Here is a 24,379-nt window from a genome sequence, read left to right on the forward strand (position 1 = left end):
TTGTAATGTTTTGCATGGATGTGCGCTGGTGCACGTTCATGGACGATAGAAGGATGGTGCGTTGTGCACCCGCCAATATGACTGTTGACAATGCGCTCTTAAAATAACATATAAACAACGATTTAAAATAACATATAAACAACGATAGCGATTTTAGCGATTTTTTAGACAATGCGCTAGGCCACTCCCTAGGTTGTTAATTGCAACACCCCTGGGCGCATTGTTTAAAAAATGCGCCATGCAGGTGGAAAACGAGTTTTACGCCATGCGCCAGGGTGCAAAATATTGCCCTCTCCAACACTGCAACGCACGCAACTGTGTGTATGAGCCGTAAGTGTGTGTCATAACTAAATGCAGACTGCAATGGTTCATGTCATTTGTATTTTTTATTATTATTATTAATTAATTCATCTTCAAATGTTTGTTTCCCTTTCCATTATCTACCTATCTATCTATTTCCAGAATGATTTTATACAAAACATAACTGAAAACAAATACATCAGAAAGGGTCTTACACTGTACAACTTGTGAGATTCTATTTTTTTCAGACAGTAAAAATAAAATTTTAAATAAATATTTCACACTGGTCACAAACTCCTTTCTACAAATATATTTGTTTTCAGGGAAATCTACATACACACAAAAACACACACACACACACACACACACACGGGACACAATGAAAGAAAGGGTTCTACTGGTCTGCTGAGGCCTCCATATCAGCCTCCCCTTCTTCTGCAGGGTCTCCTGGGAGAACGTCTGTCACCTTCTGGATGAGTTCTTCAATCTGCTCTTCCGACAGTCTTTCCTCACTCTCCTCCACCATCTGCACAGACAAAGTTTGCATAACTACACTAACCTGCAAGCTATTTGAGCAAAAGAAATATTTTGAGAGAGAGAGAGAGAATCATCTGTGGAATTCATTTGTCAATCTGTGACAGTCGATTCAGAGTTTAGCTGGGATCACAAAGGGAAAACAGAGTAGGCCTAACATGATTCTCCTCAATTGTTGTTGTGTTTTCTCAGTCTTTAGAAAATTATACGTCTCCTCCTTTACCCAAATAATTCATTTAGTGGTTTTGAGGCCATCTCATAGCAGAGATGTGCACACTAACAGGAAACTGATGAAAGAGCAAAGTATCACACCAGCTGGATCTCCACAGCAGTCTGTGGCCTATGATTTAGGAGCTGAAGCTTCTCTGCTCTGTTGGTCAATAACACATAATAGATTAATCTATGTCTGCTTGCCAGAACTAAACATGAACCTACAGAAGTTTATAGAAAACTGTAACTGATCAGGAAAACCACCTTTTCACACCAATCAAGACCACAGGCACATAGCATACACAGTCAACTCTGTCACAATACTTTAAATGGAAGAAATATTATTAAATATTTTCCTAGTATGTAGCCTACTATTGGTATTAACTAGGATAGCGTAATCGACATTAGTGAAATACAACCCAGTACTTTTAGATGGAAATGTCAGATCTTTCTGACTGCCTTGGACATGGTCATGGACTGAAGTTGGACATGGTCACACATAAATTAGTTTAATACACTACTAAATTGGTGAGTTTGTGGTCGCGCATGGTGGTGAGAAACTCCTTCACAATCTCGGGATTCTGTCGAGAACATGCCGTTTTGGAAAGGAACTTCAAAGTCTACAGGCAGAGATAAACACATAATAACTGTCAGTGAGCATAAAACGTCAAATTGTGTGTATCTGGGAATATCTTCGTTATAACATCGATTTTAATGTGTACAGGCAAAATGATTATGTGCCATCTGACCTCATACATAATGGTGTTCAGATTCTGCTGACCCGTGCTGTGTTTTTTACCACTTTTCCTCTTCTCCTTGAGGTCTGTGAGGAGTTGATACAACTGTTAAAAATAATGGGCAAACACAGCTCAATATTTTAACCAACCCAGGAGGGGGGTGTAATCTCGGATTGATTGTTTATACATAGGGTGGCCAGACGTCCAGGTTTAGGGAGGACAGTCCTGATTTTCAATGCCCTGTCCTGTGTCCTGCGCAACATCAAGCAGGATGCATATTTGTCCTCCTTTTTGCTTGAAGAGCAGAGTTCTAGAATCTTTGCTGGGACACAGCACAATGTCCAATGCCGTAACACTCACTCACACACACACACACACACACACACCCATATACAGATGAAGACTCTGAAGACAAAGTCCCCAAAAGATTGAAGCACTTTAGAAATGCTATACTTTTTGAGCAGTTGAATGTATTTTTTATTTTTTTTTACAATCTTTTTTGTTGTTTACATAAAAGCTTATTTATAGCCTAGAAATCTAGACGCCCCCTAGCGGCAGCAAATTTAATTTGCTGCCCGGGCTAGTCTAGCAACTCTCCGTTTAGTTAGGGAAAGTTAGGCTTTTTTTTTGCCAATCTGAAAATATACTTTTTGAGCAGTTGAATGTATTTTTTATTTTTTTTACAATCTCCTTTGTTCTTTACATAAAAGGTTATTTATAGCCTAGAAATCTAGACGCCCCCTAGCGGCAGCAAATTTAATTTGCTGCCCGGGCTAGTCTAGCAACTCTCCGTTGGCTTGCGAGCTGGAAAAATTAAACTTCGATAGGGCCAATCGTGTATGACCGTTAGGCGGGCTTAACATAATGATTGATGGCAGAGTTGAAACGGTTCGGTGTGAATTCCCTGCTACTTGAAAACAAAGAAGGTGGAGGTTGCTGTTGGCGAACAGCGTGCAGGAGTTAAGCTTTTTTTAATTTGGCTAAAGTTTGAACTAGCCAACTAGCTCCGCTGGTGGGAAAACGCATGGGACTCATGAGTTGTAGCGCTATACTATTGCGTGTAGAGGGAATTTGAAAGACAACCGATTATCCCGCCCCTCGGACTGAGCACTGCGAATGGTGACCCAGCTAGCACACATTTTGTCTGTAGTCTGACATACGTTTGGTATTTCTGGGTTTGTTTTGGCATAGAAGCAGCAAAGTAAATGCTTTTGACTGAACTGTGGCAAGATTGTGGTTTACCATAATAGAATTATAGTTTAGTCCAAGGCCGTAGTCATGATGTCAACATTGGGGGGGACCAAATCTGTGGTGGGGTCTGAGGGACCCCAAACAGAATGCACCCCCCCCCCCGGAGAGTTTTGTGAAAAGAGAAGGGTGGAGAAGAAGCAACTTCAATGGTCCATCCCTGGACCCGTGACTCCATTTGTGTTCAAAATTTATACTTTAAAAGAAATTACAAACTAGAGCATCTTTTGATAACCTCTATATTACACAGAATGCGGTTCTTTGACTTATTACTTACACCTGAAGATTTTTTTAAACTAAGGCTTAGACTCATAGGTTTGGAGCATAAGATTTTGTCTTTTAATTTAGATTTTATTATGCTGGCGGCTAATCACACAATTTTAACGTAGTTTGAAAGGGACAGGATTCAGGAATAGGCTACTAAGACAGGCCCCTCTTCTGGCTGACTCACCTGTTACCCCTGTATGCATTATAGACTGGCTTCTGACAGAAATGACGTTTTGTGCCAACATGTACATGTAGAAACACTAGGCCTACTACAGCCTTTAATTGGTGAATGGAGGTGCAAATTCCTTTCTTTGGTTATTGTCCGCGATTCACATTAACTAGGCTATCACGTATTGTAAACGTCGCCACATTTGATCACGTTTTGCCTGCATGGATGCGCGATTGAGTACTCATCTAAATAATATGCAAGATGCAACAATAATTTCTAAGAGGCCTATACACGGTAATTTCTGGCATTACTACTAGCATATGAATGTATTATTTATGTTGAAAGACGTGAAAGAAATGACACAGGCTTCCACAAATTCATTATTTAAAATAAAACGTTTCACTTTCGCTATCATTGCGAGAATAGGATACAATATGGAAAATGTTCCCTTTCAGTCTGATTGGCTCCAAACATGTATGGGATTTCCTTAGCCTGTGCTACACCTTTCCGAGAAGTTTTGTGAAAATTGTTCTGGTAGCTTTTGCGATATTGTTGACAGCCCTACCTCACCTCAGTAGGGTGCAGTAAATGGAAGCTTTTATTAGCGCACGCCACTAACGAAAAACGGAAAATCACCAGGACAAACCACTCAGGGGTGTAGGCTACTCTGCAACCATAGGTCACTAATTTGTGCGTTATTTATGTTTGATTACATTTCAGATACGTGTTGGTTTCCTGTAGGCCTAGTATAGAGCTTTATTCTTTCTTTATTTTTCTATGTCCGAATATTGGGGGGGGCATTTTGGTCATTTGAATATTGGGGGGGACACGTCCCCCTCAATGTCTATGGTGACTACGGCCCTGGTTTAGTCTATCACTTCCAAGCTTGATTCTACAGAGGTTGTGGTCTGACTGACATGTAGTGGGTGGGTGTGGGCCCATATCACTCAAGAGTTGGGGGCATTTGTGTCTTTTTTATGGTATTTTGTCTTTATTTTGGTTGTGTATTTTCCTTTGTTATTGGTATATGTGCATCACTTACTCTCTCCTTTTTTAACTAAGAAAATTTCTAAGAAAATGACAAGACAAGACCTAAACACAAATAAACTATTTATTGACTGAGACAGCCTCTATTTTCATTTACTTGAATAACCTGCTATGTGTTTTATATACTGCAACCAAACATTTTCTACACGTCTCCAATTCCAGGAAAAGATTATATCACTGTTTCAGAATTGGAAACTCACATGTGGTTTGCACATGTGAAACCACAACCGTAGAGACTTATTTAAGCACTTGTGGCAAGTTTGCTCTTACTTGCTTTTCACAGACGTAACTACAGCACTAATTCTCATTAGATGCACACCTTACACTGGGGCAACATTCAGGTTTTGAATGATTCAAACTCAAACTACACCAGCACGTCAGTAGTCAACCAAGTTAGCGCTACGTTGCTGAGCCTTCCTATTCCTGGGAACATTGTAGTCATGGTGGTCATCCTTCGCCACTTTAAAAAGGACAACTTCACCCTGCATCTGCTGCTGAATCTGGCCGTCTCTGACATCTTATATTTGATCTCCTTACCTGTATGGATCTACTACTTGAACGTTGATTGGATCTTCAGCACAGCTCTCTGCCAGTTTCTTTACTTCCTCCTCCTCACTAGTATGTACTCTAGTGTGTTGACCGTGACTGTGATGAGTGTCCAAAGGTACCTGGTGGTTCTTCATCGGAACCAATGGGCCAAGCTGGGCAGGAAGGGAGAACAAATTCTGCTCTTCTGTCTGTGGATATGTGCATGTATTCTCTCCAGCCCTTCAGCTGCCAGAGCCCACATAGTAGAGAAAGGACAGGGTGACTACTGCTGGCGGTTCTCGGGGCTAGATCTGAATAATCTAGCCATGCTCTTGTGTGAGACTCTGCTGGGGTTTGTTCTTCCGTTATCCATCATAGTGAGCTCTTACTACCGTCTCTATAAGAAGGTCAACCAGACAGCCTTCTTCAGCGACCACAGACTGACCAAACTGGTGACTGCCATTGTAGTGACTTTTGTGATCCTCTGGTTACCTGTTCATGTGAATAATCTTGCAATGATACTAGCCATTGCCCTGAAATCAGCTAACCCATTTGTCTCTGCAAAACTTGATAGCTTTTCAATATTAAGCAAAAATATTGTATATAGCTTTACATTTCTCAATACCTGTGTGAACCCACTTCTTTATACTTGCACATACAGACAACTTGTTTGACATTTTGGAAAAGCGAAGAAAATAGGGAACAGCACTCAGGACTCTGGAGGATGACCACCTAAAGGACATTACAGATAGATAAGTCTTCTCAAATATCTCCTGATTTGTTATCTTAAGAGGTTTTTGCTTAAACATTTACACTGTTCAAGAACCAGGCTGTGGTAGAGGTCAAATAAAAATGCAGAAAGTAAGAGGTTTAGGCTGCACTGTATCATATCATAGACATATAAGAATTCTAGTCATTGTATAATAAACATAACAGAATTTTGGCACCATCGAAGAGTTGCAAATAGCTTTATTTTCCTGTTTTGTTATTAAACATTTTACTTTATTATTATTTTTATTTGTATTATTATTATTAATAATAATATTATTATTAGTGTTGCCTCGGATGTAGATTATTTTGGATCTACATTACATTTACATTTATTCATTTGGCAGACACGTTTATCCAAAGTGTCTTAATGTGTGATAGTCCATGTGATAAATTGTAAAGATATTGGCCTGAAATCAACTAACCCATTGGCCTCTGCAAAGCTTCTTGATTGTAGAATTTTAGCACAAGAATTGTAAATAGCTTATGTAAATAGGGCCCTATCATGACAGTCTAAAGCGCATTGTCACTAGTCAAAAGCTTATACAGATTTAGTAGGATGTCCAGTCCACATTGGGAGTGTTTTCGTTATCAAACGTCGAGCGCATGGCGTAACAAGGTGTTCCTAGGTTTCTTAATCAGTCATGGGTGTGTTTGGAGCGTAACATCATTTAAACCAATGAGAATGACATCTGTCATTCCCTATAACGGCACAAAGCGCGACGTCAAAGAATGCATCGTTATTTTGACGGTCAACGGCGCATTTGAAGGAGTCTGCATGCAAGACCGTATGGAACAGTCATTCCACTAAACCTTTTTTTGCTCTACTAAAACCTAGCATAGCCTTTACACATTTGCACTCGTCTATTATTTGAACTCATTGGCAAAGTGAAACTAACTTCACCAGTCAATGACAAGACAGTTATAGGCAGTAAGTTACTTTCACTATTGACTGACAATGGGTTACCATCGAAAACATAGGCTGGAAAAAGCAACACTTACCCTAATATTTTTCAAATGACCGAATAAAACAACATTTATCCTGCAGAGGAGTTGCTTATAGTGTGTCTTCAGCTGTGCCTTTGCCTAATCACTTTTAACAGTCATTACCAATTTGCAAATGCATTGTGAGATGTATTTCGTAATATCTTTATTCTAATTATGTTTCCCATTGTAGCCTAATCGTGTAATTTGTAATGTTTTGCATGGATGTGCGCTGGTGCGCATTCATGGAGGATAGAAGGATGGTGCGTTGTGCACCCGCCAATATGACTGTTGACAATGCGCTCTTAAAGGAGAATTCCGGTGTGATTTTGACCTAAAGTGTTTTGAAACATGATACCGAGTGTGAACGTATGTCTCATAGCCCATCTCGGCTTGTCCCCTGCACTCCGAAATCTGGCGCCAGTTAGCCGATGCTACCAACAAGGCGGTCAATGGTGGTGCCTCGGCATCGGCATAGCCATGCAAATAAATCACTGTTTTACACCATTTACGAGGCTCAATGTATCTCCACACTTAATTGGTAGACTTCCAAGGGCCCTGACATTTAAAACGAGACATTGAGTGGAAATGCATGGATTCCAGTTGCTGCTACTGGAGGAAACTGTAATCCATGCATTTCCACAGAATTATTTTTGGAATCTGATCCCTTATCATACCTGTTCATTCTTACTCGTCGCTCGACTTATCGTGACTAAATTCAAGATGGCTGCAAACGCTAAACTTCGAGAAGATACTGTATAAATCGTCTTGTAAGTAAACTACCAGTGCTTTTTCAAAGTTCTCAATGTCTCGTTTTAAATGTCAGGGCCCTTGGAAGTCTACCAATGAAGTGTGGAGATACATTGAGCCTCGTAAATGGTGTAAAACAGTGATTTATTTGCATGGCTATGCCGATGCCGAGGCACCACCATTGACCGCCTTGTTGGTAGCATCGGCTAACTAGCGCCAGATTTCGGAGTGCAGGGGACAAGCCGAGATGGGCTATGAGACATACGTTCACACTCAGTATCATGTTTCAAAACACTTTAGGTCAAAATCACACCGGAATTCTCCTTTAACATAACTAGGGCTGTCAATCGATTAAAAAAAAAAAATCGAATTAATTACATACTCCGTGATGAATTAATCTAAATTAATCGCATATATAATTTTTGCTGTGAAAGTATTTTAAATATTTAAATTCAAATGAATTATTGAATAATCAGCATTAGTGACATTAAAGTTCAAAGACTCTTTTATTATTATTTTCACTGTTCAAATAATTGCCATAATAATCTATGATATGACCTAATTTGCTGAGGGGGAAGAAGTTTTTTTTCACATACAAGTGAAAAAACACTCCCCTCAATGTCAACACTTATTTCTTTGCATTGATGTGCAACTATAGAGTTGATGAAATTCCTTGCTGCAGACATTGCAGAGGACTATTTTCAACACTTTATTTTTTATCTACGACTATTTTCAACACTTTAACACCATCAGGCCGTTTTTTAAAAGTAAATGTTCCAATCAATGATCCAGGCAGCACATTTTCCTCTCTCTCCTTCATTTTACAGTCTAAAACGGCTCGGGGTCAAAGGTCATACGATCGATTAATCTGCACAAATTTTTTTAATCAGTTATTTTTTCTCAAATTAATTAATCGAAATTAATCAGTTATTTTGACAGCCCTAAAAATAACATATAAACAACTCGCCATAGACTTCTGACCAGGTTTCTCTTGGTCAGTGGCGTAAGGCATTTTAGGTCGTGTACAATGACAATGCGCTAGGCCACTCCCTAGGTTGTTAATTGCCACACCCCTGGGCGCATGTGCAAAATAAGGAAATACACTTTGCGCCGGGTGGAAAACGAGTTTTACGCCATGCGCCAGGGTGCAAAATATGGCCCTTAAAATAACATATAAACAACGCGAGCGACGAGAACAACGCGACGCAACGGACCCACAATTCAGTTCGGCAACGGATGACGTAAGCTCATGTAAAGTGAACGGGATGCGTCTCCAGCACTGCAACGCACGCAACTGTGTGTATAACGGCTCCTACACACAGCTGCAAAGTCATTTGCATAGCTACCGTCGGGAACACCCACTGGCATACGTTGACTGAACGCAACTGTGTGTAGAAGCCGTCAGCCGTAAGTGTGTCATAACTAAATGCAGACTGCAATGGTTCATGTCATTTGTATTTTTTGATTATTATTATTATTAATTAATTCATCTTAAAATGTTTGTTTCCCTTTCCATTATCTACCTATCTATCTATTTCCAGAATTATTTCATACAAAACATAACTGAAAACAAATACATCAGAAAGGGTCTTACACTGTACAACTTGTGAAATTCTATTTTTTATTCCGACAGTAAAAATGAAATTCTAAATACATATTTCACACTAGTAAACAGTGGTAATAACGCAGACACTGGTCACAAACTCCTTTCTACAAATATATTTGTTTTCAGGGAAATCTACATACACACAAACATACACACACACACACACACACATACACACACACACACACACACACACACACGGGACACAATGAAAGAAAGGGTTCTACTGGTCTGCTGAGGCCTCCATATCAGCCTCCCCTTCTTCTGCAGGGTCTCCTGGGAGAACGTCTGTCACCTTCTGGATGAGTTCTTCAATCTGCTCTTCCGACAGTCTTTCCTCACTCTCCTCCACCATCTGCACAGACAAAGTTTGCATAACTACACTAACCTGCAAGCTATTTGAGCAAAAGAAATATTTTGAGAGAGAGAGAGAGAGAATCATCTGTGGAATTCATTTGTCAATCTGTGACACAGTCGATTCAGAGTTTAGCTGAGATCACAAAGGGAAACCAGAGTAGGCCTAACATGATTCTCCTTAATTGTTGTTGTGTTTTCTCAGTCTTTAGAAAATTATACGTCTCCTCCTTTACCCAAAAAACTCATTTAGTGGTTTTGAGGCCATCTCATAGCAGAGATGTGCACACTAACAGGAAACTGATGAAAGAGCAAAGTATCTCACCAGCTGGATCTCGACAGCAGTTTGCGGCCTATGATTTAGGAGCTGAAGCTTCTCTGCTCTGTTGGTCAATAACACATAATAGATTAATCAATGTCTGCTTGCCATAACTAAACATGAACCTACAGAAGTTTATAGAAAACTGTAACTGATCAGGAAAACCACCTTTTCACGCCAATCAAGACCTCCACAGGCACATAGCATACACAGTCAACTCTGTCACAATACTTTAAATGGAAGAAATATCATTAAATCTTTTCCTAGTATCTAGCCTACTATTGGTATTAACTAGGATAGCGTAATCGACATTAGTGAAATACAACCCAGTACTTTTAGATGCAAATGTCAGATCTTTCTGACTGCCTTGTCGAAGTTGGACATGGTCACACACAGGCTTGGAATTTCACCATTCTGGGGGCAAGGCCACTTGGCCTTCAGTTGGGCATATTTGGTGGGGGGCACAAAGGCCACATGTCAGGGCACCAAGGCCAAAGTTAACTATACAGTAGTAGGCTATAAAAATGATCAAAGTTGTATTTAGCCTATTCACTGCAGTAGACCTGCATCACTGTATGAAACATTACAAAAACATGAAACATGACATATTACATGTAACTGTAAATCATCTGATCATCTAATAAAAACAGATATCTAGGCTATATATAAAATGTATTTTATATTTGGCCTGCTATGAAATCATGTATTGAACAATTTAAATGTAGCACAGCTCAGCTTTAAGAAACTCAAATAGCCTAGATGCATGCTTAGCATTTTGTGATCATTAAGGCTACTTTCACAAACTCTTAGTCAGCTGTCCTCTGATTTACCAATATCTAGGCGATATTTGTAACATTTATTTTGTATTTGGCACGTTATGAAATCATGTGGAACAATTTAAACACATTGTAAAACTTACAGCCCAAATTTGGAGACATCCATGCATGTCGAAATTTACTGCAAATTCAAAACTGGATTACTCTGGAACGGCTAACTGTACAGGGGACTGCTTTACACCTTTGTGTTCGGTAAGGTCTGCTGTTTATTCTGATATGTGGTTTGTCATGTGTTAAAAGAAGGGTTCGTGAAGTATTCCACCGAGATGAATGGGTAGGGAGATCGATCATGGACGCAAAACCTTCAGTAGAATGTATGATTATATTGAATTATATTATTTACTTTTCTCGCGAACCGTTTAACACAGCAATTATCGGCTAACATCGTTTAAAAGCTGAGAAAAAGCTCTTTCATGTGATACTTGTGATGTCTGTGTGATGAATAGCTACTTCGCGAGTAGTTCAACTGAGAAGAATGGGTGAATTTGGACGCACTTTCTTGTGCTGTCACTTTCTCCACTGCGTAAAAGACTAAATTAATTTGCGCTGTGAATGCTAAGATTATTTTGACAGGCCACAGGCTAAATAAAAATCGCTATTAGTAGGACAAAGCAGAATATTGAAAGAAGGGGGCACCAAGGCCACCGTGGCCTGTAAACCTATGATTTTCAAAGGGGCTTCAAGGCCAACGCAAGGGGCTACGACGGCCATGGCCGTCGTGGCCGCTGTGAAATTCCTACCCTGGTCACACATAAATGAGTTGTTTATTACACTAACTTGGTGAGTTTGTGGTCGCGCATGGTGGTGAGAAACTCCTTCACAATCTCGGGATTCTGTCGAGAACATGCCGTTTTGGAAAGGTACTTCAAAGTCTACAGGCAGAGATAAACACATAATAACAGTCAGTGAGCATAAAACGTCAAATTGTGTGTATCTGGGAATATCTTCGTTATAACATCGATTTTAATGTGAACAGGCAAAATGATTATGTGCCATCTGACCTCATACATAATGGTGTTCAGATTCTGCTGACCCGTGCTGTGTTTTTTACCGCTCTCTTTCCTCTTCTCCTTGAGGTCTGTGAGGAGTTGATACACCTGTTAAAAATAATGGGCAAACACAGCTCAATATTTTAACCAAACTGGGAGGGGGGTGTAATCTCGGATTGATTGTTTATATGTCACTTTCACTGAACAATTTACGTTTTGAGGCAACAGAGGGAAACGTATTAACACTGGCAACACACGTAAACACCAAGACATGTAGCCAGAGCCCTTGCTGGCATTGTGCTACATGGGCAGTGTGTAACCTCACCTCATAGTTGCTTAGCATTCCCGCATTTGCATCCCTCCTGAAAAGCAAATGTCAATATGTTTAAACAACACATTAAACGGAAACAATAATGCAATATATATACTGGAAAACACAAATGTCTCAACAGGTTTTATGCCATCAATAGGAAGGTGATGTTGCTTACACGTCCATGTTGATGTGCTGTTGTCCGACTTCTTTTCATCCCGTCAAATATAACGTCTAGATTACATTAGTTCCTAGTTTGATCTTTAGAACACAGACACATATGACGTCGCACAAAGTTCACTAGGATGGTAGGCCTATGGCATAAAACGTATAAAAAAAAACAAAGGCAGTATTTTAAGCAAAAAAGTAATGGATGAAAACACACGAATAAGTAAGAAATGCAAAAAAGATACTGGAAACGTAGTTTCACAGCTGTACCACCGTAGGGCTCTGCGCAGTTTGACTCTATTATGCCATCTACCGGGAAATCAATGCAAGTAGAATGTTTGATGTAGGCTACAGTAGTTTTAGTCTTTTTGTGGTTTCTTTCTGCTGAATATTTTATCGTCCTGAGGGGTATTTGAAATACGTGGTTTAGTGACAAAACTGGGTAAGTTAACTCTGAGTAAGTGGTAAACCTCCTAATAGAAGAGCTGTATGGTTTCATTCTCCTTGAAAAAAAAAACAATGCCATAGGGCTCTGTTGTAGGAGGTTACCACTTACTTTGAGTTGACATACCCAGGTTTGTCACTAAACCACATAGGCTTCTTGGAATACCTCCCTGCTTAAGCTGCGAGAGTCATGGTTACCCTTTAGTAACACATCCCTCCCTGTTAATTACTGTTCATTTGATTACAAAAAGGCAGGGAACCCATTAAGGATGATAGATAGGCTACTCTTTCAGAGGAAATTGACCATGTCAGCTATAATCTAGGCCTAGGCGTAGCTAGACTAGGCCTACACCACTGTTAAAACGCATACAAAACTTATTCAGCTGTTTTGGGTGGAGATCAGCTATATGAATACATACTACTTTAGCTTATAAAACACTAGCTCTTGGCCATGTTCATTTTGTCAAAGTAGCTCTTGGAGGAAAAAAGGTTGGAGACTCCTGCTGTAGTGGATATACCATGATGTAGTAGTTGGCTGTAGTGGGTATGATCAACCCCAAATGGTAATACATATCCTTGCCTATTTTAAGTGGGTATACTGAGATGGTGATGGTTTTTAAGTGGGTATACTGCGTAGTCCTGCCTATCACGTAGACTACACCACTGCGGTCCGGTATGGACTGACTATGTGATGGTGCTATGGTAGAGTGTGTACAATGGAGGTAGTGTAAAAGTGAACAGTGCAGGGATTGAACAACAGTACAATAGTTTTGCTTATTATTATTAAACTTTAACTATGACTATGAAAAGACAAGAATGTAAACATAATAGAATTGCTTGACAAACAAGAAAAAATAATATAGCCTACTTTAAGAACAATATAAAACAGGAAAATATGTAGGCTAGATGTTATATGACCACAGTCCAGATTGTGTAGGATGGCTAATAGCCTGTAAGACAGCCAGGTGTACAGCAGACAAAGTGATATAATGGTAGGGGCTGAGAGAGACAGGCTCATGCTGAAAAGTCCATTTCTCCCCTCCCCTTTTGTGTGGTGTTGAAAAGTTGGATGGCCCTGGGGACAAAGGACCTCCTCAACCTGTCTGTTGAGCATGACAGTGAAAGAAGTCTGCCTCTGAACATGCTCCTCTGTTTATTGAATGTGCTGTGTAGTGGGTGGTGGTCATTGTGCATGATCGCCAGCATCCCACTCATGGTCCATTTCTCTGCAGTTGTTGTGAGTGACTCCAGCTCAATGGCAACAGCAGAACCAGCTTTCCTTACCAGCCTGTTCAGTCACCCAGCATCCCTCTTCTTAATGCTGCCTCCCCAGCACACCACAGCATAAAACACTGGAAATGACTGACTGGTAAAAATCTACCTACCTACATTTGTCCTTTAATTTTTTTTTATTGGCTCTTCTATTCTAGGCTGCCTTTTTAAGAAATGGCAGAGACAACCAATGAAGCTAACTTCGGCATATTTACAGCATTTTGTCTGTCAATTAATGCCTAATTAAAAATGTGTCATAGATCTAATGTGGCTAGGTTGTTTTACTTAAGGTTTTATTGGCAATGTGGCCAAGTTTCATCTTATCATTTTAATAGGGAGCTGACGCCTCAACTGAGACGTTGGTGGGTGTGTTTAGTACTGAAAGGCATTCAACCCAACTCCGCCCTGCCTCTAGAGCGCACATATGCGCTGCTTCAGCTCAGCGTTCTCGTGATTTGAGTTTACTCGAAAATGTCAACAATCACACACTAGCTTGCAGTGGGCTACTGAGCGAATTCATCTAAATCACAGGGTTATAGAGTTAGGCTTACCTCGAGAATGGAGGTCTGAAGCCCCCTGTTACGGAAGCCCTAGAGGAGACTGCAAGCGCAAACAAGCAACAGGTGTTCTCGAAAGAATTGGTGTTACTAAGGTACGTGAGTTGCTGTTCGTATAAATGTAGGAGTGGTGAAATTGTGTTTAGCCTAATACTGATCGTTGCTAACCTTTAGCCTGCATTAGGAATGTTATCAGCTAGATGTGAATGAAATTTGGGGACATTGTCTATATTGCTGTAAAATGGAATACAATCAGAACCATTTCCTCATGATATTACCATGTGAGTAAAGTCAGCATCAAATCAGTCTGTATTTTATTCATTTAGACATGGACTGAGATAATGGACACTTAGCCTACTCTCCACTGATTTGTAATTCCTCAGGGACCAGCCTACAACTAGGCTGTCGCAGCAGTGACTGCAGTGAACATTCATTTTTAGGTCAAAACCTGTACAACTAGCTGTACAACAAAATGTAGTGAGAGACACTGATTTAAATCTTCATCTTATGTAATCATCTACTACGTGACAATGAGGTAGCAACCACAAAAGTTGTTTTTCTTGCTGTTGCTTCATCTCCTCAGCCTGGTGATGTTGACACCCTACTCCTCCTCCTGTCGTTCCAACAATACTTGTTCAGAAATAACAATAATAACGATAAAGGACTGCACAATCTTTCCCTTGCACTCAAATGTCTTGATGGGTGTGACCATCATTTGGACACCAACTTCTTCCCTTGGGTCATAAGAAATGTGATAACAACCTGGTGCAAACATACTGTCTGTTTTGAAGACACTATCATTTATCAGCAGAATGCAATTACTAGTTTGAGAACCTCTCAGGTGCATTTTACAAAAAAATGGGGAAAGAATCTCAGTCAATTCAGTCCCATTTGTATGTCGATGGAAGTCATTTTTTTGAGGACTTGTCGGACAACTGTTACTGAACTTACATGTTTAGCAAAAGTGTCTCATAGGTCTTTTCCTACAACAAAGAATTGTCTCTGTTCAGGTTCACGCTTCAGATATCGAACTGTCCTGAGCATTTCAACCAAACAAACTCTGTTCAGAACCTGAAATGTTGGTTAGGAGCTGACACCAAAAAAATATTATAAAATATTTTTTTTCTGTGTACTGGAATGATTGTGTCATTCTACAGTTCAGTTATGCATGCAACATCCTCAGTTGATGGGGCATGCTTGGTAACATTCAACAAAATTGTGGAAAAGTAGGCCGATTCACTAGATAGCACCAAAGTTTTAAAAAATTCTGAACATAATCCGGTCTAGAGATACTGTGCGTATCTCTATAGGTCCATGTAATTATACCTTGTATTTATCCACAGGACATCTGGACAATCTTCCTCCTGACCCTTTCTTGCTCACTCTTTGCTCTTTTGTTTTGTCTTGTATTCTCCTGTCTCCTTCCTTTTTTCCTTTGCTTTTGTTTTTCTCCACCATCCCCTCCCCACTCCACCGTCGTCATGTCAACAGTCATCCTGCAACGCCTGAGCACGCTGTCCTTGACCGTGAAGCAGCTGGGCAGCCTGCCGCGGCTGTCCACCTCCCTCCCCACCCTCCCCACCCCAAAATCCACTGTGCCGGCCGGTGACGTCCCCAGCCTGTTCCGCGAGCCCTACATCCTGTCCGGCTACCGGCCCACAGGCCAGTCCTGGAAGTGCTACCTGCTGAGCGTCTTCCAGTGGCATAACGAGTCGCTCAATGTGTGGACGCACTTACTGGCCGCTCCTGTGCTGCTGCTGCGCTGCTGGGCTCTGCTGGCCGTCGCCAGTGGCGACGACAGCGGGCACCCGCTGCAGCTGGACCTCTCTGTGCTCCCCCTGGCTCTGTACGCGCTCTCGTCGCTGACGTACCTGGCATGCAGTGTGGCGGCACACCTGCTGCAGTCGCACTCCGAGCTGGCCCACTACTCGCTCTTCTTCCTGGACTACGTGGGCGTGGCCGTCTACCAGTACGGCTGCGCCCTGGGCCACTATTTCTACTGCGCCGAGGCAGCCTGGCGCAACACGGGGGGCCTCGGAACCTTCTTCCTCCCAGGTGCCGCCCTGTTGGCATGGCTCTCCTGCGCCTGCTGCTGCTTTGCCAAGGCCCACTACCGTCGGCCGTACCCGCTACGCCGCAAGGTGTGCCAGCTCATCCCCACCTCCCTGGCGTACTTCCTCGACATCAGCCCCGTGGTGCACCGCCTGGTAACGGGCGACTGGGAGCGGGACGCAGCTTTGCCATTCCACGCCGGCCAGGTGGCTTTCTTCCTGATGGCGGCCTTCTTCTTCTCCTACCCATTCCCAGAGTGCTTTCTCCCAGGCCACTGTGACATCGTCGGCCACGCCCATCAGGTGTTCCACGTCTTCCTGTCGATGTGCACTATGTGCCAGTTGGAAGCGCTCTTCAGGGACTTCGTTGCGCGGAGGGAAGCCATCCTGGAGGTCCATGGGGAAGAGCTCGTTGTGGAAGCAAGCGTGTCTTTCTTCATTCTGGTGCTGTGCTGCTTGGCCACAGCAGGTTGGATGCACAGGACTGTTCACAAGCAGCTGAAGAACAAATAGCCATAGAACCTCTCACCGTTTTTCTTATCTTGTTTAGACTAAATCTCAACTTGCTGTAAAGATGGGTAGATACCACTGACTTAAGAGTTGTATTGAAACATAGCAATATTTATGAAATGTTCATATGATTATTTATAAATAAATGGATGTAATATAACATATAGTATGCACATTATGGTTTTCATATGAACGATTAACTTAAAATTTTCCAGACCACTTTGCCATTGTGCAGTTGCAAATCAAAACTGAAATACTGCCAAGTCTTTCACAGTGCTATCAGATAGAGAGCTCTAAAGCACATGCAAGAGGATTGAATTTATTTGGGTTCTGTTGTGTGTTGGCTGTATCGTCTTAATATGTCAGCCCCTCAAAAAAAAAGGTCAGCATTTGTGAGTTTACAGTGGCAACCCTGGTGGGTGCTGTGTTCATTCCATTGTGCTTTAATCTATAGCTCAGACAACATTCCTCCTGGAACCACCGGCTGCTCTGGCCTACTTGAAAGCCAGCTTTGGAGTCTGGTCAGCCGCCATCCCTAAAAAGATTGGATGGAGGAATAAAGCTGGATTAGGGGTTTTTTTTTTGGCCTGAGTGAAACCTCACTCGCTAATAGAGAGGGAAGTGGTAGAAGAGGGGGTTTGAACCAAGACATCTGTTTTTATTATTTTTTTGCAGATGTGTCTTTTTTTTCTCTCTTTTAGCTTTTAGAATTGGTTAAAGCAACACCAAAGAACTTTTCCTCTGTTGCACGAGCGCTATTTGTTTATCCAGCAACGGCTTTGCAAATAACGATGTCCATAGATAAGGTAGAATATGTTGCATGATTTTATGAAAGTACGATGTATTGCGACATCATGCAGGTAAAATTTGTAGTTTCTTATGTCTCATTCCATCGAACTACAAACCCGCTACCCGATCTGGCAAACTTACTAGTGCGGTTATAGCCGATAGAGGGCCGCGAAGTGAATGCAGAAGTGCCGTTCACCCTGTTACGAGTTGATGAACCACAGAAACAATTTTGGAAACATTATTTTTAGGTACAAAAAACTCTTTGGTGTTGCTTTAATGACCAATCTGATTGGACAATCTGCTTCTGGTCCAATTAGGAAGTACCTTTGTCTTAATGCAAGTGCTTTGAAGGCTATGCTGCTAGCAACTAACTCTGAAGGCTATTCCTTTAGCAAGAGTTTTTTTGTAATGCTTGTCGTACAGGCAACATGCACTGTTTACACATTGTTAAAACATGATTAAACAGCTATTCTGATTTCATTCAACACAGAACAAAGAAAGCTGTTGAGTACCTTGGTATGCAAACCTATTGTAAGCAGTATTTTGGCAAAGCTGTTTGCAGGGCTAAACAGCCAACAATTCAGTCATATGTTTTACATTTTGTTATTAATTCCTCCTGGGTCCAGACCAACATCACAGAATTTAACATTGTTTACTATATTGACCATAGAGTGCAACCTACAAGACTGTCCAGTAATATCCAAAGCAGTCCATGTAGACTCCTCACACTATAAGAAATGAAATAGTTACTTATTTACTCACAGTAACATGAATCTGGTCTTGCTTACTTCTCATGTTTATCAGCAACAAGGCCGCATTGTACTGTCTGTACTGAAGTTGCATTCACCTTTATAAAACAGGCCAGGATGATCATCTCTCTCACTCTCTCTCTGACCATGTGACTATGGCCATGTGTTTTTCTCTCTGTCCTCTCTCTCTCTCTCTCTCTCTCTCTCTCTCTCATCCAGGCTTGGTATTATGTCAATTAATATCAATACATTTGAGAACTGGGTACATACTACAGTCGCATACTGTGTAACCTCTGAATAATTACCTCAGCGATCTTGTTAAAACAAACCAACACTTTTGTATCGTGGCTTCAATGTATTTTTAATTCAGGATTATTTTACAGACTGAGTGTAACTAGGTCTAGCTATAACAAAAAAAAACATGACTTGAAATGTCTGTGGGTTGTGACATTGTAACACTTTTTTGTCTGATCACATATCATATGCAATAAAAATGATTATGTATTAAACCAGTCCAATAATTTTCACTCATTATTCAATTTTGCTTTGCAGCAATCATCACCCCTTGAATTTGTGAAATCCACTGACATAATCTTTAAGCCAGTTACAATAGCATCATATCTGCTGCCAAATAGTCCCTGGCATCATGTTCATATTTGTTTGTATATCAACAGCATTGTGCAAATTCTCCTGACTATGAAAGCATTAGAATTAATCTGGAGAACTTTCACTACTCCCTCACCAACAGGAAAAAGGTTTTGGAAAAGGCACAATAATTTTCTTGTTAAAGAACGATCTTATGAGTTTTAGGATGTAAATCTAATCAGATTATCCACTTGCAGTTTACAAACTCAGCCCTCCTTAACCTAAATAGAGAAATATGTTCACAGATTTGAAGCAACTGCTCACTCAGTGGATTCCACTGCCCTAAAGTGACTGAGTGAAATGAACGAATATCAAAGATGGGAATGTGAACATGTGCCCATATTATCTTTTCAGAATGTTGTCAAGTAGGTCTTTGTCAAGTTAGAACTCTCCTTTCCATTGTTCAGGCCTTGTAGATTAGTAGAAGTAGTAGTACTCTGTCGGGTGTACAATTGTTTTTGATGTGGTCATACAATGTCCAGAACATTTTGAATTTTGAAGTGTTTAAGCTTTTACATTGCCAAATCCTACACCAAGGAGTTGTCACTAACAAATGAATGTGATTATTTCATTTTCTCAGGAATTAGGATGAGCTAGACATAATGGTTCCACAAGTACAAGAAAATAGCCTACTTAATGCATCTAGAAAACAAAAAAGGTGGACAACATCAGACCCTTTTTCAGGCATGCTGTTGAAACCCATAAACCACTAATAGCCATTGGGAGTGACGGAGATGCTGGAGCGGAGTTTTAGACTTCACACCGCAGGTGCATTTTTTTGACGTGACAAAGAGAGGAATGGAATGAGGACTTAACGCTTCAAGCTTAAAGCTTCAGACAGACGATAACATCCCTGACAAAAGAGAACAAGGTTGTTTTTAGCACCTGTAGTACCTGTAGCATAGAACACAGAAGAGGGAACATGCACCACAATTTACGTTTTTTTCTTTGTGAGGCACCCTGGACCAAAGAATGCCTCAAATCTCAACTCAGTGTTTGTCAGTGGCAATGGCACCTGGATGTGAGAACATTCTACTATCTTGATCAGGAGCCACATTCACTCGCCTGAGGAACACGTGAATGATTGTGCATACTGATGGGTCTTGGTGTCTCAGTTCACAATCAGAGTGTAGAATGTAGCCACACATCAGACCTATGCGTGTCAGATCTATCTGTGACGACCAGCATCACAACTGCATGGCACAGGTAAGAAACCTTGAAATCATATAGATTACCAATCCCTTGTGTTTAGTGCACACACAGAGTGTGAGATATTTACAGTGCTGGGAGCTGCCCAGATATGGTGTTATGTAACAGCAGTGACTAACAGGAACCTAAACAAGTAAAATTCATGACCTCCATACCTCAGGCATGAACACACAACATTAAATATACAACATTTACAGTACTGATCTTGGCTTTTGTGGTGTAACATATGACTATATATTCTGTTTGTCTGTATCATGTGTCATTCTGTCATCTGTTACATGACTGTTCTGTCTTCAGCACATGACAAACTCTTATGACAACAAAATATTTACCTCTCACATCGAAATACAGGACACTGTTGTTTAAAATCATAATTTGTATCCATGTACAGTATGAGTTGTTTGTTTCCCCTAAGAGGCTTATAATGGCTATCTGTCTCTGATTATTCTGACTGTAATATCACCTCAGATATGGCTCCTGTTGATGACCATATCACAGCATGGGCAGCAGCTTTTACATCACCCCCTGTCCTCTTCTTGTCCGTACTGATTCTGCTCCTATGCATCATTTTACTCTCTCTGTGTTCCTCATGTTATAGGTAAGTCCACCAGAGGCCTTCCTTTCATGTTGAAAATATTATTACCATGACATACCACTGGCCAACATTAACAACCAAAATAATGACTTAGTGATTCTCACCCTGCTTTCTGTAAATAAATGAAAAAGATTATCACAGAGTAATCAGGGGACTGCACGTAAAAACAAACTGGATCGAAATAAAAGCTTAGCACGATGGCAATAACAAAGAATACTAAGAATCGGGTAATAGTGCGAAACTGAGAAGGTCCTTCTATCAAACCAAGACTTCACAACAAATAGCCAAACAGGAGGGTTTGAATAAGACAATTAAATCAGTTCAACAAGTGAGAGAGATGAAGTTGATGACCATTGATCAGAGTGGTGATGATGAGTTTTGAATGGGTGGAGCGTGATCAGGAGATAATTAGGTTATCAATAGTGAATATGTGGATGTGTGCAAATACTTCATTTATGAATGCGTCACAACATAAACATCAGTCAAGACTAACATGTGGGCTATAATAATCCATTTAGAAATTTGGTGGACTTTGGAGAGAGATTAATGAAATTCTGGTTCCCAAATTTCATTTTCACACAGACATCACACATATACTGTCGGTGTCAATGTCAACCTTCTTGAAGTACTAGGAATATTTTATTTGTTTGTCTTGATTATTAGTTGCCCCCTTTCCCCTTTGTCCTCAATGTTTTAGTCAATGTGTTGTTACTCCCCTTCCATCTTAAGGACCACAATGGAAACAAGCATTTGGGCTTTATGGTGTGTTTTTATCCTTTTGAACACTTCTTGTTGATTGTTCAATAAAATGTTCAATTCAATTCCTCCATCAGAATTAGCTCTGTGATGGTGTACATTCCACCATGGTCATTTCCCTTTTTCTGAAGAACTAAGATAATACATTTTGAGCTCATAATTTTAGGACTTGGATTCCCTTGAAATGTGACCTAACATGACCTTGATGTTAGGATGGCTCAGGTGTGAAATTGATGAAATAATTGTTGAATTGGCGCATAAAACCTTGATAAAAACTCAAGGCGAGTTTCGGACGAGTGTTTGGCTTTACATGAGAGCAGCACCAGCATATGTTTAGAGAGCTCTGTTTTCTTTGTCATGAGAAGGCTGCAAGACTGGTTTGGTTGCTCAGTGGAATGGGGATAGGTTCTGCAGATACAAAGTAATCTTAGGCATGCCATGACAACCAACACAGTCTATGACAAAACAAAGCAACACAGAAAACAAAACAAATAAACAAATACATCACAGATAAATAATAAACAATATAATGGTGTCAATAATATTTTAAAAAAATTATGTAAAACAATTTATCAATAAAATGTACACATTTGTATAGATCTTTCTTTCTTTCTTTTATAGTCACACAACGGCAGCAGGAGGTCCACCATGTTCATCCCTAAAACAAAAGGTGCAAGTTCAAATATCGTAACATATTAAAGCAATGTTGTCAGCACAGCCAGCAGGGGGAGCAATTACTACACTAGTTCCAGAGAGTTCCCAGCTCTCTTACAAAGAGATTCCCCAGTCAGCAAAATAACCATCTGCCTCAGCATACTCCAAATCAAATGTAGGCCTAGTCAATCTTAGTAATATTCATTTAGCAGTTTCACTCCCATTTATTTACATTAATTAGGAAATGAATGAAATTACATACATTTGAAAATCTAAAATAATCTATGACAATCTCTGTCACTGGATCATAAAATACAGATAGTCTCTAGATCTATATTTGTACCTTCTCATGATGGTTTGCAATGTTAACTTTTTAACTCTCCATCATGAGACTGCCATAACCACAATATATAATATAATAATAACATATGCCAAATCATGTCATGTCAGTCAGTGTCTAGTTATTGTCATAATTATCAGTCATTGTTTCTTTCAACACATCTGCTGCTATGACAGTTTATATATATATATTTATATATATTATATTATATATACCATAATATATTATATATATTTTTCACATAATGGTAACATGCATTGTTATGACATGATAACGGACCAGGTCAAACATCACTCATGACTTGTTTGACAAGGTCATGGAGGGTTGAAGTGATGTTAAGGTTTGGTTTCATTCTATTCTCATTTGTTCTGTTCTTGTCTGTCTGTTCTGTTTCTGTGGTGAAATGCTTCCTTAAATCAGTATGACCACCTGAGGTATTAAATTGCTCATTAATTGCAGGATGTTGCTGACTGTTTCTGACAGCATTCAGACTTTAGAGGATTTTAGGAAAAACACATTAAACTCTTGAAAAGAATTTGCTACATTTTAGTCATCTTCATGATGGACACAGGGTGTCAGATAGACATGACACATATTGAGTCAGGACATATTGAAACCAAATATTAAATGCAGGCTAATCAAACTGTTCTATTTCAGGTCTCAACACAGCAGGTGGGTGGACCGCTGGAGCTAAATGCAATTTCAGATGAAAATTGTGAGTAAACCATTACAATTGGTTGATGCTGTAATTAACTTGCAATGCTGCAGGACTTTTTAGAATTATATTTCAGGCTTCAATCTTCCTTTGAAATGTGATGTGTCTGTAAAAAAATGCAATAGACCCTAAAGTATCTGGAAGAAACTTGTATGGTTATTGCCTTATGACAAATGATTATCTTTTCACTAAGGTTTCAGCGTTGAGAAATACAACTGGGAAGCACAAAGAAGACCCAACCCTCCAATGAGAAGTCTAACTATGGTTCATAATCAGCAGACCAAAACCTCCATACATAATCGAGGTGGGGGCAGGATTTGTAAAATGTTATTTGCTTTTTGAAAAGCACATAATTGTATGTCGATTCATTCTTTACCTTCACTTACCATAACCCATCATTAACTCTTTAAACTCATTAAATCTTAATTACTTCTGTATGTCCTCAGGCCTATCTCATGGCTATTTTAGCGGGGCATGGGCTACCCCCGAATATGACAGGTTTGCCCAGAATTTGGAACATCTGCACAACCAAACCAGATTAGCCTCTGTCTCACACCCTGCATTTCTTAACCAAGCAGGACGCTCCATGCATGGTTTTGAGGGCACCGGTAACATGGTTTATAATAGCACAGAACATGAGACCGATGCCATTCATACCCATTCTACACATCACATATACTCAGAGCCGGGACTGGAGGATGATGAAGAGGATCATCTTTATGCGTTCATCAGGGAGCCAAATACCTTGGATTCCTCACTCCCAAATTCCTATCAGGAGACTCATGATGAGGCCTTTGAAACGGACCAGGATGATGATATGGAGCATCCGTATCAGTGTATCAAGGGAACAAATGTCACTGATTCCCAGCGTCCTCAATCCCGTGCACAGGCTGAGGAATTAGAGCCAGCGGAGCATCCATACCAGACAGTCCGCGAGCCGTTCAAAGCTGTTGGCACAGCTGAGGCTGC

At 40.4% G+C, this 24,379-nt stretch overlaps 3 protein-coding genes across 3 annotated transcripts; 1 reads left to right on the forward strand and 2 right to left on the reverse strand.

Annotated features, from left to right (window-relative positions):
• Positions 1–641: 641 nt before the first annotated feature.
• Positions 642–1,841, reverse strand: LOC143109672 (DNA-directed RNA polymerase III subunit RPC9-like). The gene is made up of 4 exons (XM_076272465.1): positions 1,794–1,841; positions 1,570–1,664; positions 1,147–1,204; positions 642–826 (listed from the first exon to the last, which is right to left on the reverse strand). Exons 1-4 carry the CDS (start codon positions 1,800–1,802, stop codon positions 695–697), a joined length of 294 nt encoding a protein of 97 aa, XP_076128580.1. The 5' UTR covers positions 1,803–1,841; the 3' UTR covers positions 642–694.
• Positions 1,842–9,146: 7,305 nt separating this feature from the next.
• LOC143109370 (DNA-directed RNA polymerase III subunit RPC9-like) lies at positions 9,147–12,393 on the reverse strand. The gene is made up of 6 exons (XM_076272083.1): positions 12,135–12,393; positions 11,972–12,008; positions 11,659–11,754; positions 11,435–11,529; positions 9,828–9,885; positions 9,147–9,503 (listed from the first exon to the last, which is right to left on the reverse strand). The coding sequence occupies exons 1-6, from the start codon at positions 12,140–12,142 to the stop codon at positions 9,372–9,374; spliced, it is 426 nt and encodes a 141-aa protein (XP_076128198.1). The 5' UTR covers positions 12,143–12,393; the 3' UTR covers positions 9,147–9,371.
• A 1,855-nt stretch (positions 12,394–14,248) lies between these two features.
• Positions 14,249–19,009, forward strand: paqr8 (progestin and adipoQ receptor family member VIII). Its single transcript, XM_076272954.1, has 2 exons — positions 14,249–14,492; positions 15,741–19,009. The coding sequence occupies exon 2, from the start codon at positions 15,879–15,881 to the stop codon at positions 16,959–16,961; it is 1,083 nt and encodes a 360-aa protein (XP_076129069.1). The 5' UTR covers positions 14,249–14,492; positions 15,741–15,878; the 3' UTR covers positions 16,962–19,009.
• The last annotated feature ends 5,370 nt before the right edge of the window (positions 19,010–24,379 follow it).

This window comes from Alosa pseudoharengus, unplaced genomic scaffold (genome assembly GCF_046254945.1).
Source record: "Alosa pseudoharengus isolate Yale_2024_CS ecotype anadromous, Long Island Sound unplaced genomic scaffold, YU_APseudo_1.1 YU_APseudo_1.1_scf_7, whole genome shotgun sequence".
In the NCBI taxonomy this organism is placed as follows: Eukaryota; Metazoa; Chordata; class Actinopteri; order Clupeiformes; family Clupeidae; genus Alosa; species Alosa pseudoharengus.